The sequence below is a fragment of the Brachycentrus maculatus genome, unplaced genomic scaffold (assembly GCF_059751285.1).
Source record: "Brachycentrus maculatus isolate JH-2025_06_01 unplaced genomic scaffold, ASM5975128v1 h1tg000039l, whole genome shotgun sequence".
In the NCBI taxonomy this organism is placed as follows: domain Eukaryota; kingdom Metazoa; phylum Arthropoda; class Insecta; order Trichoptera; family Brachycentridae; genus Brachycentrus; species Brachycentrus maculatus.
Window position 1 is genome coordinate 2,974,820 of NW_028280793.1, and position 14,954 is coordinate 2,989,773.

At 32.6% G+C, this 14,954-nt stretch overlaps 2 protein-coding genes across 3 annotated transcripts; one reads left to right on the forward strand and one right to left on the reverse strand.

Moving 5' to 3' along the window:
- Positions 1–1,050: 1,050 nt before the first annotated feature.
- Positions 1,051–5,228, reverse strand: Prx5 (Peroxiredoxin 5). The gene is made up of 3 exons (XM_088277167.1): positions 5,058–5,228; positions 2,531–2,797; positions 1,051–1,482 (listed from the first exon to the last, which is right to left on the reverse strand). The coding sequence occupies exons 1-3, from the start codon at positions 5,160–5,162 to the stop codon at positions 1,291–1,293; spliced, it is 564 nt and encodes a 187-aa protein (XP_088133293.1). The 5' UTR covers positions 5,163–5,228; the 3' UTR covers positions 1,051–1,290.
- A 984-nt stretch (positions 5,229–6,212) lies between these two features.
- On the forward strand, positions 6,213–14,709 carry LOC148312509 (uncharacterized). Of its 2 annotated transcripts, XM_088277169.1 has the most exons (9): positions 6,213–6,637; positions 7,629–7,778; positions 9,044–9,315; positions 9,385–9,563; positions 10,259–10,491; positions 11,558–11,697; positions 11,890–12,003; positions 13,625–13,711; positions 14,270–14,709. In XM_088277169.1, exons 1-9 carry the CDS (start codon positions 6,381–6,383, stop codon positions 14,584–14,586), a joined length of 1,749 nt encoding a protein of 582 aa, XP_088133295.1. In that variant the 5' UTR covers positions 6,213–6,380; the 3' UTR covers positions 14,587–14,709. The 2 variants fall into 2 exon arrangements, with proteins under 2 accessions (XP_088133295.1, XP_088133294.1); XM_088277168.1 differs by having other exon boundaries at positions 9,044–9,563.
- The last annotated feature ends 245 nt before the right edge of the window (positions 14,710–14,954 follow it).

Here is a 14,954-nt window from a genome sequence, read left to right on the forward strand (position 1 = left end):
CGTTTAACGAGGGACTATATCACAATTGAGTGTTGCGTCTAAATTTTGACCAAGTTTCTTTCAACAATCGATTTAATTTTTTGTAAAAAAAATAGCGACGATTTTTTTACTAGGTGTCATTTTGATCATTAAATATGTTGATGCATGCAATAAGTTTAAATCCTAGTTTAGTATAAAGTAAGACGAATTTCATTGAATAGGAATTTATGTTATAAAGTAGGTAAAATTCACAGAGAATACAAAGTATTATTATAGGGATAACTGGATAGAACTTCACCATATAGAGATGAAGTGTAACTGAACTTCCAAAATTATTTGAAATTATGCATATCCGCATAATTAAAAAAAAGGATTGACTAAGACATGACTGGTATTGAAGATATCTCGAGGTACTATGATAATATTAAGTTGGCAAATAAATATTGTATACATATTACATACATAAGCCGATGCATGCACAAACAAAAAATGTATTGCAAAATGCATAATAACGATGTATATATATATATGTGATGATGTATGTATCTGAAAAAAGTAAGAATGAAATAAAACAAGCATATTTTATAACAAATGTTTGATTTAATTATACATATGTATTGATTCTAAGTTGGAAGTAAAAAAAACATGGTTTATAACTAAGCATATAGAAGTAGTTCTATTAAAACTATTTAAACCTCTATTGGAATATGCTAGAAATAAAATAGATCTTTTATGTATAATAAAACACTAACAAATCTGTTTAAACTATAAACAAAGGAAGAACAACTGTTTCTAAATATACCCAGCTAACTGTGAACAACAATAACTGTGAATAAAAATAAAGTTATATAAAGAGATAATATAAGAAAACTTTGAGATTATATTCATGTATTTATAATAAACTATGTATCTATGTAGTGCAAAAGTGTAAAAAATAAGTCTTAATCAGATTTACTTTATGGCAATAATTGTAAATAAAGATCTGAAGAGGAAAACATTAATTTAGGTCTCTTTACTTTTAAAAAAATGACAAACTAAACAGACTTTCTTTTTTTAAATTAAATTTCTGTACTCATTTATAAAAAAAAAATTGTAAAATGTTACAAACATGACCATTTAATATGTTATACATACATATAAATTACACCTGGAAGTAATGAATTTTAACAACATGTATAGTATTTGAAGTTTTAAACATTAATAATTTGACATTTTATGAGTACGTACATCTTACACACGTAATATAACAATGTGATTCTATAATATGAATGACGTCGCAAGGTTCTTAAGTTAATGGAGTGTTTTCATCATTTACAGTTTCAGTTTGTCGGCAAGAGAACAAGACAGTCCCGTGCCATCGGGCTCCACATTCAGGGTCTTCACGACACCATTTTCCAGTATCATGGAGTATCTCTTGGAGCGTAGTCCTCCGAGGGGAGGCAACTCGGTGGAAAGATCAACACTCTTGGTGAAGATACCGAGTGGGTCAGCCAGCATGCGAACCTGAAGAGAAATTCAAAAATTTATTCCCGTTTATTTGGTAAAATATTTTAAAATTAAATTAGAGGCAAACGATATAATGTACCAAATATTCCATTTAGCTAGCCTGAATTTACACTAGTGAAGATAAGAATATTATATTGTCTGCAATAAGTTGAATCACACGATAATATAATGTTTTTATTGATACTCAAACATTAACAAATTTTAAGGCTGTCGTGGTAAATTAGGACACATTTAAATATGTATTACAAAAGATAAAGGGATTTGTAATACATTTCTATTATTTTATACGCATGTTTATAGGAAAATTTCAAGGTTTAATTTTTAGTATGACGCTTTCTAAAAAATTGCTATGAAGTCTTTAAAAAGCTATAAACAAAATTTAAATTTTATTATTTATTTTGAGTTCATCTTGAATTATATTTTGAATATTGAAAGCGTTAACTTTGTGGATCATAGTGATATATTATTTTGAGAAATAAAAAGACTTAGTTTTTTGATCCACTCACACAAATGTCAGTGGATCAAAAAACTAAGTCTTTTTATTTCTCAAAATAATATATCGTCTAAAATTATTTAGTTTTTTTTCTGTGCTGTAGTAATACAGTGCCAGCTCACTAATCCGAACATAAATGCGTTCGGATTACTGAGTGTTTCGAGACAAATGGGAGAAGAAAAGTAAATTTAAATTTTTGAAAATACTCTTAATTTTACATTTTTATTTAGGTACAGAATGAAGAATTTGAAAATGTAACATTTTTATTTTAGCTTGATAAAAGCAGATATTTTCTTTTGAACCAATGAACCTAACTGGTGTTCAAGGGCTAAATCATGCATTCGTCTCAAAACCATAAATTCCTCAGTGTTCCGGACGACTTCTTCAGCCCAGTTGATATGTTGAAAGCTTTCACGGCTTCAGAAGGTGAAATTTTTGAACTGGCATAAGCTGCTTGACATCATCAAAACTGAGAAATTGGATTACAGAGCGTTTGGATTTGCGAGCTGGCACTGTATTTGCAAAGACATGACATAAGATTATTAAATTTACCTTCCCAGTGGTGTTTTGCGCTTTGCCCCAAGCAGCCATCACATAAGGGTCGTTCACAGAAACGCAAATGATTTCCGCAACACCCTCATTTTTCAACTTGTCCGCATCATTGACGTATCCGGGTAAATGGGTTTTGGAGCATCCGGGAGTGAACGCGCCAGGAACCGCAAACAACACAACTTTCTTCCCATTGCACAAGTCGGCAATGTTCACTTTGTTAGCCGGAGAGTCTTCGTACAAATCCACGCTGGGAATTTTGTCTCCTTCCTAAAAATAATAATGGTATATGAGCAACGCAAAAATAAAAATTAAGGTTAAAAATAGTATTGAAGTAACAAAATCTAGCTTATATTGTTAAACAAATTGTCAAAATATAAATATGGATAATTAGTAGAGAAGGCTTAATGTAAGTTATGTTTTAAACAAACAAAAAAACACATTTGATTGAAGGCACCTGTATTTTACACACAAAAACAATGTTCAAAAAAATATATGAAAAAAAAAATCTCAACAAACCAGGTAGGTTCCAAAACAATTATTTAAAACAAGATTTTATTTTTTGAAAGATATCTCACAATTATATTATTTATTGATTCGGCATTAACTTTGTGGAATGATACGTTGATTTAAAAAACAAACTAACTAACCATCACGCCGCTTCTCCACAGGGGTAGGCAGAGAGAATCTTTGCAAACATTCTTCGCCTCTTCCACATTCATGCATCTCCTCATACATACCCGACGATTATTACGGGAAATAAACATTTGTATAATACCACTTATTCAGTGTAACTGTACTTTTCGAAACTAGTCAAGTGTAATGAATTAAAACTCAATAAGTGGTATTATACAAGTGTTTAATTTTTAAGATATCCTAAAACATAGATAAAAAAAATATATATGGAAGTCTCGAAAAAAATCATGATATAAATAAAGTGTAGGATATCTAGAATTTGTGACTTATTTATGTGTTTGTTTTCCTTTGCACCCATCCATATTTGAATCAGTGACAGATTATAATTATTAAGACATTAGCTTTTTAGCTAATGTCAGCTAAGACATTGTATGGCAAAGTGTGTGCCGTGGCACACTGGTGTACCATGGTGATTAGTTGGTGTGCCGCGGAAAAAAGTCTAGTTTTGTGAAGATAACGCGATTAATCCAAATTTTGATTGCCTTTTCTCAGCTACGTAGGCTCACATTTCGCAATAAACATAATATGTTAAATATGTTACCATAAGGGCGCTTGTCCACTACCCGGAATTATACCATCCGGCAGTCTAGTTTTGAAAAATAAAAGCGACTACGATAGTTAGCGTGCTCGAATTTATGCGCAATGTGTTCACGTACCGATCAAGAGCTCTGATCCGAAGAAAAATGGACAAAAGCACAAGCCAATCATCGTTTTAAAACGCCAATTGACGTGCCGGACGGTAAAATTCCGTGTAGTGGACTAACGCCCTAATATGGTAAATATGCACCACTGAAATTCCTTAATTGGGTAAGTGTACTTTGAATAGAAAAAGTTTGCGGAACACTGAGCTAAGACAACTTAATGGGTAAAAAAAATTGTCCAAGGATGTATTCAGTGTATTTCTAACTTTTAGTAATTCAAATTACTAGACTGTGATTGTCATACCTAATGACCTATATAACCTTACATTTGCATGAAAGACAATTTGAATACGTTTTCCATATCATACGCAGAAGCGGAATGTTTTAAGTTATAATACTTTTCGTTGTTGATGTAGATATTGACGACATGCTGATTTCAAATAGCATAGTCAGTACTTTCATGTTTTTTTTAAATTATTTGTAATAGTACTTTCGTAAAACGTAATAAATTAGAGGTTATTTCTCAATATACAGTAAACTTAGAACATTAACACAAAATTTATTTTAAAATTAACTTTTATAATAGTAAAATTGAATAAATTTATGCTATTCAATTTTTCTTATTTTCTTCCTTATCCGCATTCAATGGTAGATAGGTCACTAGATTGTATGGATGTTTTTTTCTTAAATCTTTAATAACATGAAGGCAAAGTGACCAGTCCTGTGCTTCAGGTACCAGTCCAAGGTGATATGTATTTAGTAATAATTCCGCAGTACGTATACTCCACTCATAAGCCAGTTTGTGGATGCCACAAAAATTAAGAATTGTACAATCGCACCATCCAACAGCGGTATTCATTTATAATGACAAGAAGCTTTCTCTCTAATAACAGCATATTCCAAATGCAAATATGGACAATGGATAACTATTTTACAAACACATATATGTTTTTAATTTGATCATGGGATAGAAACGTCGGTATGTGGGTAAGTACTGAAAAATGAATGCGATGAAAGTGCGACAATACATCTATTTTTAACAACTGTATATTCTACAAAATCAAATTATGCACAAAAACCTGAAGTTTTGACAATCTTGCCCTTCGATCTTGTAAATGCGTGTTTACATGCACACAATACAACACGTCGACATTGCTAAAATTACGTAATGATTGTGTTTATCGGGTAATTACCTTAATTGCCACCATTTTGGATGAGGAAATGTGGAACGGTCGCCTGGTTGAGCTTGATGCGAAGAATGCGATAACCTCAACAACCGGTTTCCTGACGAAATTCATTGGCAAAATATTTCCCGCGAGACGAATCGGACAAGAGATTGATAATATGTCATAGACGAAAAATGTAAAGATCATAGAAAAATCACAAATAAGCATTGACAGTGGATATAAGGTAGCTAGCACACGGCCGTTTTCTGTCATCGGCATTCCAATTGCATGAAATCCACAATTTTTTTTGATAACGTTGATTATAAAGAGTAAATAGACTCCATCTTAAGTTGGAGTTTAGGTAGAAACATGATGAGATGTATTTCATAAACCATAACTTAAATCAGAATAACTTGAACATTTTGTCATTTCAAAAATGATCTTAACAAAAAAAAATTTCTAGTGATTGATATGAAGTGGAAATCTTTAAAGTTTTTCAAACAGGACGCCGAAGGGGCGAAGGCTGACACTGTTCATGAGGTTCATAATTTGCATTGTGTGATTCGCACGTACGAATGTTGTAAGTTTTATAAAAGTAAACATTATTATATATTTTTCATTCATCATACTACATGCATAGAATTGTTGTGGCACAATGTAGTACATATTAATACACATTTACTCATTTGCTGACTTTTAAAAGAGTAAGCATTTTTAACATAAATTATTTCAAGAGAGCGCACATGAGAAAAAATAATTAATACTTTATAATGTGAAACCGCACATTTATATAAAAATATCAAACTCTTCTCCAGGAATATTGCCGTTTCTCTACACCAGTTAGTTTTTATTTGGGAAAGATAGCATATCAGAAATACTCCTCCAAGGATTAATATTTATCATAGAGATCAGACCTCAATATCCGCTTTTATTATTCGGTACTATTTACGCGATTATAGGTTATTTTTAGCACTCGAAAAAAATCGATGTGCAACACATAAACGTGCAAATTTTGTTTGAAAATGACGAATCTCGCATTTATTTTATGTATTAATAATTATATGTTTATAGTTTACCATCCCTTTATTGTTTAGTAATGCCTTCTAGATATATCATTTTGCAACGAGTTTAATTTATAATAATTTGTCTATGATTTAATCCTGTCGTTAATCATAAATATTTACTCGGCTTCTTTTCTATGGAGTTGTCGGTTCGCTCGTTATTTTATTTTGACTTTTTATTTTCCGTATTGCGGCTTTTTTATTATTGCTATTTAGATTTATCAGATTTCAATTTTCAGATTGATATAACAGTTATTACTCTTGTAACATTTAAATCTGAATTTACGACATGGAAGGCGACAGCTCGTGGAATAAGTCTTACGTCAAAATAAATAACGAGTTTGTTGAAATTAAAGATGGATTTATTTTGGATCCTAAAACAAATAAATACACAAAGCTGGATTTTTTCTACCTGTCTTACTGCAATAAAATGGTTCAAATGGATTTTGATGATGCTCTTTTTGAAATCAAGGAAGCGCTTAAGCACCACAAATGCAGGCGGAAAGTAAAGCACAAAGCTTCGGAAGATAATGGAAGATTTTCATTGTAAATATGTTTTTACATTATGATTATACGATTGTACCGATTGTAAGTCAGTAGGTAGCTTTGCAGATCCGTATGCACGTTGGGTTGACAAGCCGATCTCCTTTTATAACACCTTATTTACATTTGATTATGCGATACTCCTAAAGGTTAGACTTGAGTTTTGGATGCTTACTATCTTAAATTATACAGTTAATTTCGATCTCTTTGACTCAGTACATCTTAGAAATTTTCCAATGTTAGTATTCTATTATACGTTTGGTGCTTATAAAATAATGTCTTACAGAAAAACTTAAAATTTTGAATTTTTGAAAGTCCATGACATTGTTCAAAATCAAATTCTGTTTTCTAATTTACCATCATAAATAAGTGTATTCCTTTAAGTTTTCAAAACACATAAAACTGGCTACGAATCCTTATCTTTATTCAACTCCCGGTTCAACCCATGGCCACAATATTTGTATATTATCTTGCATCCCTTATGTCACTGCGATCATATTAGGTCTACTGTGACCCCCCTCTGTACCATAGCTCGCTCTCAAGACTTGCATGAGTCATGTAGCTCACAACCTGTCTTGGTGGTAATGGCTTCCACCTTCTGGGAGTCAGATTCGCGGTATATTCTTAACTTAATATTTGCCCGCTACAGGGCTTAAAATGTTGTTTTTGCATTTTGAAGTAAAGCTATTGTTTAATTATTTTTTTAATACAACAAATATTTTTCAAATGGAGAAAAAACGTTCAGATATTACCTAAAAAGATCTGTTGCACAGTAAAAAGTTCAATAAGTGGCTTGATATTTATTTATAATACATTTTATTATATTTTTAAACTTTATAAACAATCTACTGAGAAATCAAGTTTTTTGATATATGACGTTGAAAGGAGCGAGCGATATGTATGTGTAAAAAGAAAATCATATTGTTTTTCTAGACCAGGAATAAAAAAAAACCAATAAATTTTTGTGTACTAATGTATATTTTGTTTTTTAAAGATTGTATGAAAAAATTGAAAAATTACAAGAAATAGTTGGAAAAAATGAGTGCTGTTGTTCACACGCTTTAAATAAGCATCCAAATAAAAGTCCCGATAAAATTGAAATACCTGCTGCCAACCAAATAACCACAACAGCTATTATAGAAAGGTAATGCAAATTTAAGTCAATTTATTTTACATGTTTAACCTTCCCCTCCCGGCGATATGCATTTACTACAACTCGACTTTTCAAATGAGAATATCAATATAAAATATAATAGATACGGGCCCGGAATTTTTGTATTCCTCCGTAATATAATTATGTATTACACGGAAGTATTATAATTTGAAGTTATACATTTTCAGCGACGGAAATAAATAATTTGTGAATAAAATCAGGAATAAAATCACCACTACCCAAACGTTTCTGTGTGTACGTGTGTGGCGTGCTTTGTAAGTATACACGCATGTTGTAACATGTTTACCACGCCAATAGCACGCTGATCGTCTTGCGCGACGGTCGTATCGCTACCCCAATGGTTGCGGTTATTTGCGATGTATTTTTTTTTCTCCTTTTCAGATAATACCTGAGCTAACATCACAAAATTGTTACATTTCAACTTCAAATATGGTCAATAAAAGCAACATTTAGGAATATTAATATTTTTCCTGTTTTTAAACCACATTTTCAAATGGTGTACAAAATACATATCACCGGAACGCATGGGAGTTTGTAGCATTGTAAGGGAAGGGTTAAAAAATAAATACTTGTAATAAAACAATCTTCTGAAATTTACACTTGATTACAATTTATTCTAATTTTGACCATGAACCAAATAATAAGTGGGAATAAATGACTAAAGTAGGGTCTACACATTCATAAGACGCATTACCATGTGATTAATTAACCGATTCTCAAAATGTTGCTATTTTTTTCCCAACTGTCTGTCAAAAAGACATTCAGCAGCCAAAATATTCAAAGGTTTCCTAATGGGGTTAGGTAAATAATACAACAAGAATAAATCCGCATTGGCCTTTAAAATAAATCAAGCACTCTGGAGATTAATATGATTGAACATGGCAATTTGTTGATATTATATCGGAAATTAGTAATCATTTTATTTATTGTTTCGGCATTTACTTTGTGGTAAGACATGTTGAAATTATTAAAGAAAACACTTGTTTTTTTTACCACTTGAGTTTATTTTATGACTAGTTTCGGAAGCTTAGCTTCCATCTTCAGGTTTAAATGTAAACTGTTTACATTTAAACCTGAAAATGGAAGATTAGCTTCCGAAACTAGTCGTCATAAAATAAATTCAAGTGGGAAAAAAACAAGTGTTTTCTTAAGTAATAATTTCAATGACCATGTAGTAAATACAAAAATGCTTCTTTATTTGCATGTTTTTCTAAAATATCATTAATTATTTTCAGAGAAGATGTTGACACCAGTCCCTCTATGGGGAGTGCATCTTCTATTATGAACACAACCTATTTAATAGACAAAACTGAAACGGAAAATAGCAAAAGTTTCCGCCGCAATCGGTCTTTTTATACCTCACAATCCCCGGGGGAAAGTCAACCAATCAGAAGAAAGCGAGAAGCTTCGTTCCACATCAGCAGGGAGGATTTAGAAATAATCGGAAAGTGGGCGTCCCGGAATAGAGATTTTATGCCTTACAAAGGGATGGACATAGTGCCTGAAGGTTTGTTTGAGAGTGATGACGGGTATTTTTTTCAGTTGATATTTTCCCTAAATCCGACAGTCCTTTTAGATAGAAAATTGCCAGATATTACAAAGAGTGTGAGAACTCCCAAAAGGACGCCTAGAAAGAATTATGCGGAAAGTAACTTGAGTGAGATGACACAGTCAGAATTTGCTAAAGAACTGGGCCTTATTCACAGTCAATCGGTGAACTCGAATGTGAGGGAATCACCTATGCCCAACACTAAAGTAAGTTTTAAGTTTTGTACTGACATTTCTTGGTGGAACTGCATTTTATATAATAAAATAACTATGAAATTTTTTTTACACATGAATTTTATTTGACCAGCAACTGGTTTTTGTGGTAACCGACATCATCAACTGGCTACATTAAATTACATAGTTGTTATTTTATTATCTAAAGTAAGTGTTGTTATTATTATCATAGTTATCCCCTTGTCTGCTTTTTGTGGGCATAGATTAGATAAGAAATCAAAATCATTAATAAAATAAAATCCATATTCCATTAATTGATTTGCCAGTCCCTTTGTGGTAATATCTATCCATTTCTAATTTAAATTTCATTTGATACCACTGTTTAATAATAAACCCATAATTTACAATATGGCAATGACTAAAACCTCCCCCTGATTGTCCATGTTTCCACTGATAAAAAAATAAATAAAAATGAGAAACAACTCCAAATTGTTACAGTTTCACTTTAGTCTACATTTGACCTGATGATTATTCCGAAACCGGTAGTCACAAAGTAGTGTTTTTTAAAGTGGTATTACGCAAAGTGAACGATGAGTGATAACTTTGTTTTTAACCACTTTATTTTTAGTACTATTTTTCCAATCGGTATCGACAAATACTTTGTCTTCTTCAGGGATGGATAGGTACAAATTATTATAAAAAAAACATATTTTTTTTATATATTTTAGGTTCGCAGGAGATTGGATCAAACGAAGGAGTTTCGTGAAAATGGGGACTCTGATTATGACAAAATAACGCCTTTTGTTGAGTCTAATAAGGAAAATTGTCAAAACTCCAAAGAGAAGGATGTGTTTTCCGTTATTGACAAATGGAAATCTAGCACTAAACCTCAGCCCGTACCTTCGGATACAAGTTCTACTCGCAAATTACGACCATCTAAACATGACAACACTAAAAATGTGTATGTTTCTGTTAATTTTTTATGTATAATTCGTTTTATAATTTATATTTGAAGCACTAACATTGTGATTTTCCATTTTATAATAAAATGAAACTTTGTTTTAAAATCACTATAAATATTTTATTATAACTTAATTATAATGTCTACTGTCTTTCGAAGCTAATTAATTAATCAGTTTTGATAAAGAAGCGGTTAGCTTCGAAACCGGTAGACATTATAATTAAGTTATAATAAAATATTTATAGTGATTTTAAAACAAAGTTACATTTTAATTATAATTCGTTTTATTGAGGTTTTTTTACAAAATATACTCCCCATTTTCCGGGGTAGGGTTAGCCGGGAAGTAGATTATCCGGGACAGTTGAGGCGTTGAAAAAATATTTTATGAAAAGAAGTGTTGATGGTCGAACACATTTCTTGTCTACAATGGTAGAATAACAGTATCTTACTTATATGTCGTGGTTTATGGCTTGAAATACCTTGACAATCTTTTGTTAATTGTTAGTAGTCATAATATTTGTGATAAAAATTCTCCAGCCTTATCGGTGCGATTTATCTGATGAAAAATTCATTGCTTTGGTATTATAGTACAGATTCACTGATGCAGATCTTCTAAAGGATTGGATCTTACCTACCTCTAATCCAAACAATATTTATACTTTAAAAAAATCATTTTCAAGTGCAAAATATCAAATTTTAGGGTAGTCTGTCATGTCAATACAAGCGTCTTACTAAGTAATACATAAGTGCAAATAGCGCAGTTTTAAATGAAGCTTTTCATCAACGTCACATTTGAATGCTACCCTGGTAACACATTGTTATCGGGCGGTTTTTTCATCAACCCTGATCCTAATTATAGTCAGACAGTTTGCCACCCGACCCTCAGTATACTAATCACAAGTAATCGCTTCTCTCGCGCTCTACCAAATAGAATGCTTATAAGCGTCTCCTACTTTTTACTAACAGTATGTAAAAGACGCCTTTAAGCGTTTACCGCAAGCAATGTCTTAGATATAACATAATGTATTTTAATTTACATTAAAAAATATCATGTTTTTCATTTTAGTTTAAAGGATAAAGCAGCATACATCATGGAGGAAGACAAAACGATCCTGAAATGGGTTCTAAAAGGAACAAACTCTACCAAAGTTAATGGAAATTTTATTTGGAAGGAACTGGAGAGAGAGAAGCTAATGCCTAATGGAAGTATGTACCTTCTTATGAATACAGTAGAACCCCCCTCGTCATGATTATCCTAAGAGAGGTCTCTGCATTCAAAATTGACACTAGAAATCTAAGTATACTCATAATTTTTTTATAAGACTTGCGGTTAGAGTATTAAACTTAGAGTATGCCATTTTTAGCATGCAATATTTTTATTCGATAATTCTGTTCCAGATAGAACATGGCAGAGTTTACGAAACCGGTTTTTAAAAACTATTCTGTCTCAACTGGGAGATTACGGATTGGAAAAATACGAGACGTCTATCATAATAAAAGGAGCCCAGAAAGGTATTATGATTATTCATGAATATAGATTTAACACGTTTCAGATTGGCATTTTTTACGCCTGCGGAACGCTGACGACGGGATTTGATAATTGTGCACATATAATTAAGACCTTAACAAAGGGATTGGTATATTATATTCATATAAAAACATAGTACATATAATTCCTTTCTGCCTTTGAAATCAGGCCGGCGTAGAAGGTAAAAATACCCTTCCCATTCTTAAGCATTAATCGACTGAGTGTTAATATTATAATAATTTGAATGTGTTCAAATCTTAATACACAACTAATGGTTTTAATCCCTGGAGGCATTATTGATAACTTAACAAAGTAATATTACTAATCTATGTATCCATAACGTAGGAACAGTTTGTTTACCAATATATGGAACCCTAGAAATGTATGGTAGGCACTTCTTTTGTGCCTATATGGAATGCCCCCGGTTATATAGCATTTAAAGTAGATATAATAATAAACCATATCCGCTCCCTAGGTGTAGCATATGGAGTCCACAAACTGTCTCCAGGCTTTTCTGTCGGCTGCCAGCTCCCTTGCATCCTCCCAAGACAGATTCGCGTCCCGAAGTTCTGACGAGAACTGCTGACAAATTGTCAGCAGTGGTCGTCCTGGGCGGCGCGAACCTGATGCCTTGTAAAAGAGGCAAGCTTGATTAAGGCTCTCAGGAGGCATGCGGAGTACATGGCCGAGCCAACTGAATCGCCTTTTCTTGACGACAATTGTGACCAAGATTTGCTGCATCCTACGCCTTATCTCTTCATTCCTCACAAAGTCAAACCACCGCACGCCTAAAATTCTCCGCAAACACCTATTCTCAAAGCTTAGTACACGGCTGCTCTGGGCCCTTGTATGGTGCCATGTTTCGCAGCCGTATAAGAGAACAGGAGCAATGCAGGCATTGTATAGGCGGCATTTGGTCTTCACCGAGTATAAATCCGATCTCCAGACAGCCTTCATACTGTTAAATGCGGACCCTGCGAGTCCTAATCGCACTCCCAGTTCCTTTTTAAGGCTGCCATTTTCAGTCACGAACACTCCCAAGTACTTGAAACTCTCGACCCTTTCGATGCGCTGGTTACTTAACGCCAAGGGTTGTTGGGCATCTAGGCATGAGCTGTTGCACAACACATGAGTTTTTGCAACATTTATTGTAAGCCCCATGTGCGTAGAGTACCTATTTACCCTGTCGACGATTAATTAAAGACCCTCGAAAGTAGATATGGGTGATCAAATAAAAAAAATGAACCACTTCTTTGAAGGAAGTCATTACTTAATTTGCTTAATTTGATTGTTCAAAGCTAATTACGCTAATCAGCGCACAAATCTGATTGCGAATTTATGGCTCCTAATATATTTGATAATTTGACATCAAAAAAATTATGCTGGATAGGAATACAAACTGAAAAAAAAGTAACGAAAATCATCCTTATAAAGTAACAGAAAAATTAACAGCTACCCTTTTTAGTCACACCTCTTATCTGCTGTACTGACATGTTTGCAAGACCGCCCCAGAAATATAAAATACCTCATTAGTATGAATTGTCAAACAGAGAAAAGGTGTTTTATATTCTTGGTTAGTGAATAACTTATCTCATTATGTTTCAGGTTGTATCCATAGAAAATCAAAGGAAGCGATTACCAAACCTAATTATGGATTACTTATCAAGAAAAAATTGACGTCAAACAATCAAGGTAAATCTTCTAAGGCTTATCAGTATTCAATGGTGCATAAGACACTGCGTTACATTGATACAACGTTAACTAGATAGTTAAATTACATGTAGGAAAATAGTCAGTTGTGTAATGTATATATGCACTTGGTTTATTAGAAATCTTATAAAAATAGTGTTGGCCTTTTTCATGAAATAAATGTATGTAGTGCCTACTTACCTAATTAATATGTCTTCAACACATTGTTGTCGGGCGGTTTTTTCATCAACCCTGATCATAATTATACTCAGACAGTTTGCTAAAAATCTACTGTTGGTAGAGAGCATCTCCCGCTCTCTACCAACAGTATGTAAAAGATGCTTTTAAGCGTTTCCCGCAAATAATGGGTTTATAGAATTAAAGAGCGGGCTATTAATACACGCGTTGACCTAAAAATCCCTATTTGATTGATCTGAGAAAATTTCTTATTGATAGTGTGTTCTATTATTGACCCTTGAGCTAGAAAAATTTACATACAAACTTTCAGTGTTATAGATTCCTTGTAATAATTTATAAATATCATTTGAATTTGTTTTACAGGAAAACAAGTCAAAGAACAGGAAGCTGGAAGATCAAAAAAAATATCACCGAGTCGAATCACGCAAGTGAAACGGCCAAAGATCGTTAGGGAAAATAGAAGACAGAATAGCAGTAATGTTTATAGTGAATCTGACACGTTTAGTGATAATATACTCGATGTGTCATACCCTGAATACAGAAACAGGCTGAGAAATAGTGGTCAAAGTGCTCCAATTCAAGAGAACTCAAGAAAGGCAAAATCAAAGACAAGGAAGTTGTTCACGCAGAGAACATTCCTGGCTTCCATGTCTGATAAGTTGTCGGTCGTTATGCAGTGACTTATACAATGTTAAAAAAAATAACGCTTGATTGTTATTTATTGTTTGTCACATGTACAATTTTTAAAAAATGTATTCATGTTAAAGCATGGTTTTGAATAATAAAAATAACTTTTTTAAAAATGCTTTTTAATTTTTCGAAGATTACTACTGCTTACGCATTTGAAAAAATTTATCTGGAGAGGGGTTTGAACTTTCGCAAATTATTAAAATTGATATATCTCTACAGGTTACAATATTTTTACTAATTTTTTTTCTGGCTCGCTATAAATGGAATTATTTGTCTCTCTTCTCTGAGTTTGCATGTATAAATGGACTTTTGTGTATGTTTACATTGTATAAAATTTTCACCTGTTATATCTTAGTTG

Bases quoted from the DNA above. Each gene is read 5' to 3' on its own strand.
- LOC148312509 (XM_088277168.1), top strand. From the start codon at position 6,381: ATGGAAGGCGACAGCTCGTGGAATAAGTCTTACGTCAAAATAAATAAC. The intron at 12,004-13,624 runs GTATTATGATTA...ATTATGTTTCAG, and splicing joins AATAAAAGGAGCCCAGAAAG to GTTGTATCCATAGAAAATCA. The intron at 13,712-14,269 runs GTAAATCTTCTA...TTTGTTTTACAG, and splicing joins ATTGACGTCAAACAATCAAG to GAAAACAAGTCAAAGAACAG.
- Prx5 (XM_088277167.1), bottom strand. From the start codon at position 5,162: ATGAATTTCGTCAGGAAACCGGTTGTTGAGGTTATCGCATTCTTCGCA. The intron at 2,798-5,057 runs GTAATTACCCGA...TATTATTTTTAG, and splicing joins CCAAAATGGTGGCAATTAAG to GAAGGAGACAAAATTCCCAG. The intron at 1,483-2,530 runs GTAAATTTAATA...ATTTCTCTTCAG, and splicing joins CGCAAAACACCACTGGGAAG to GTTCGCATGCTGGCTGACCC.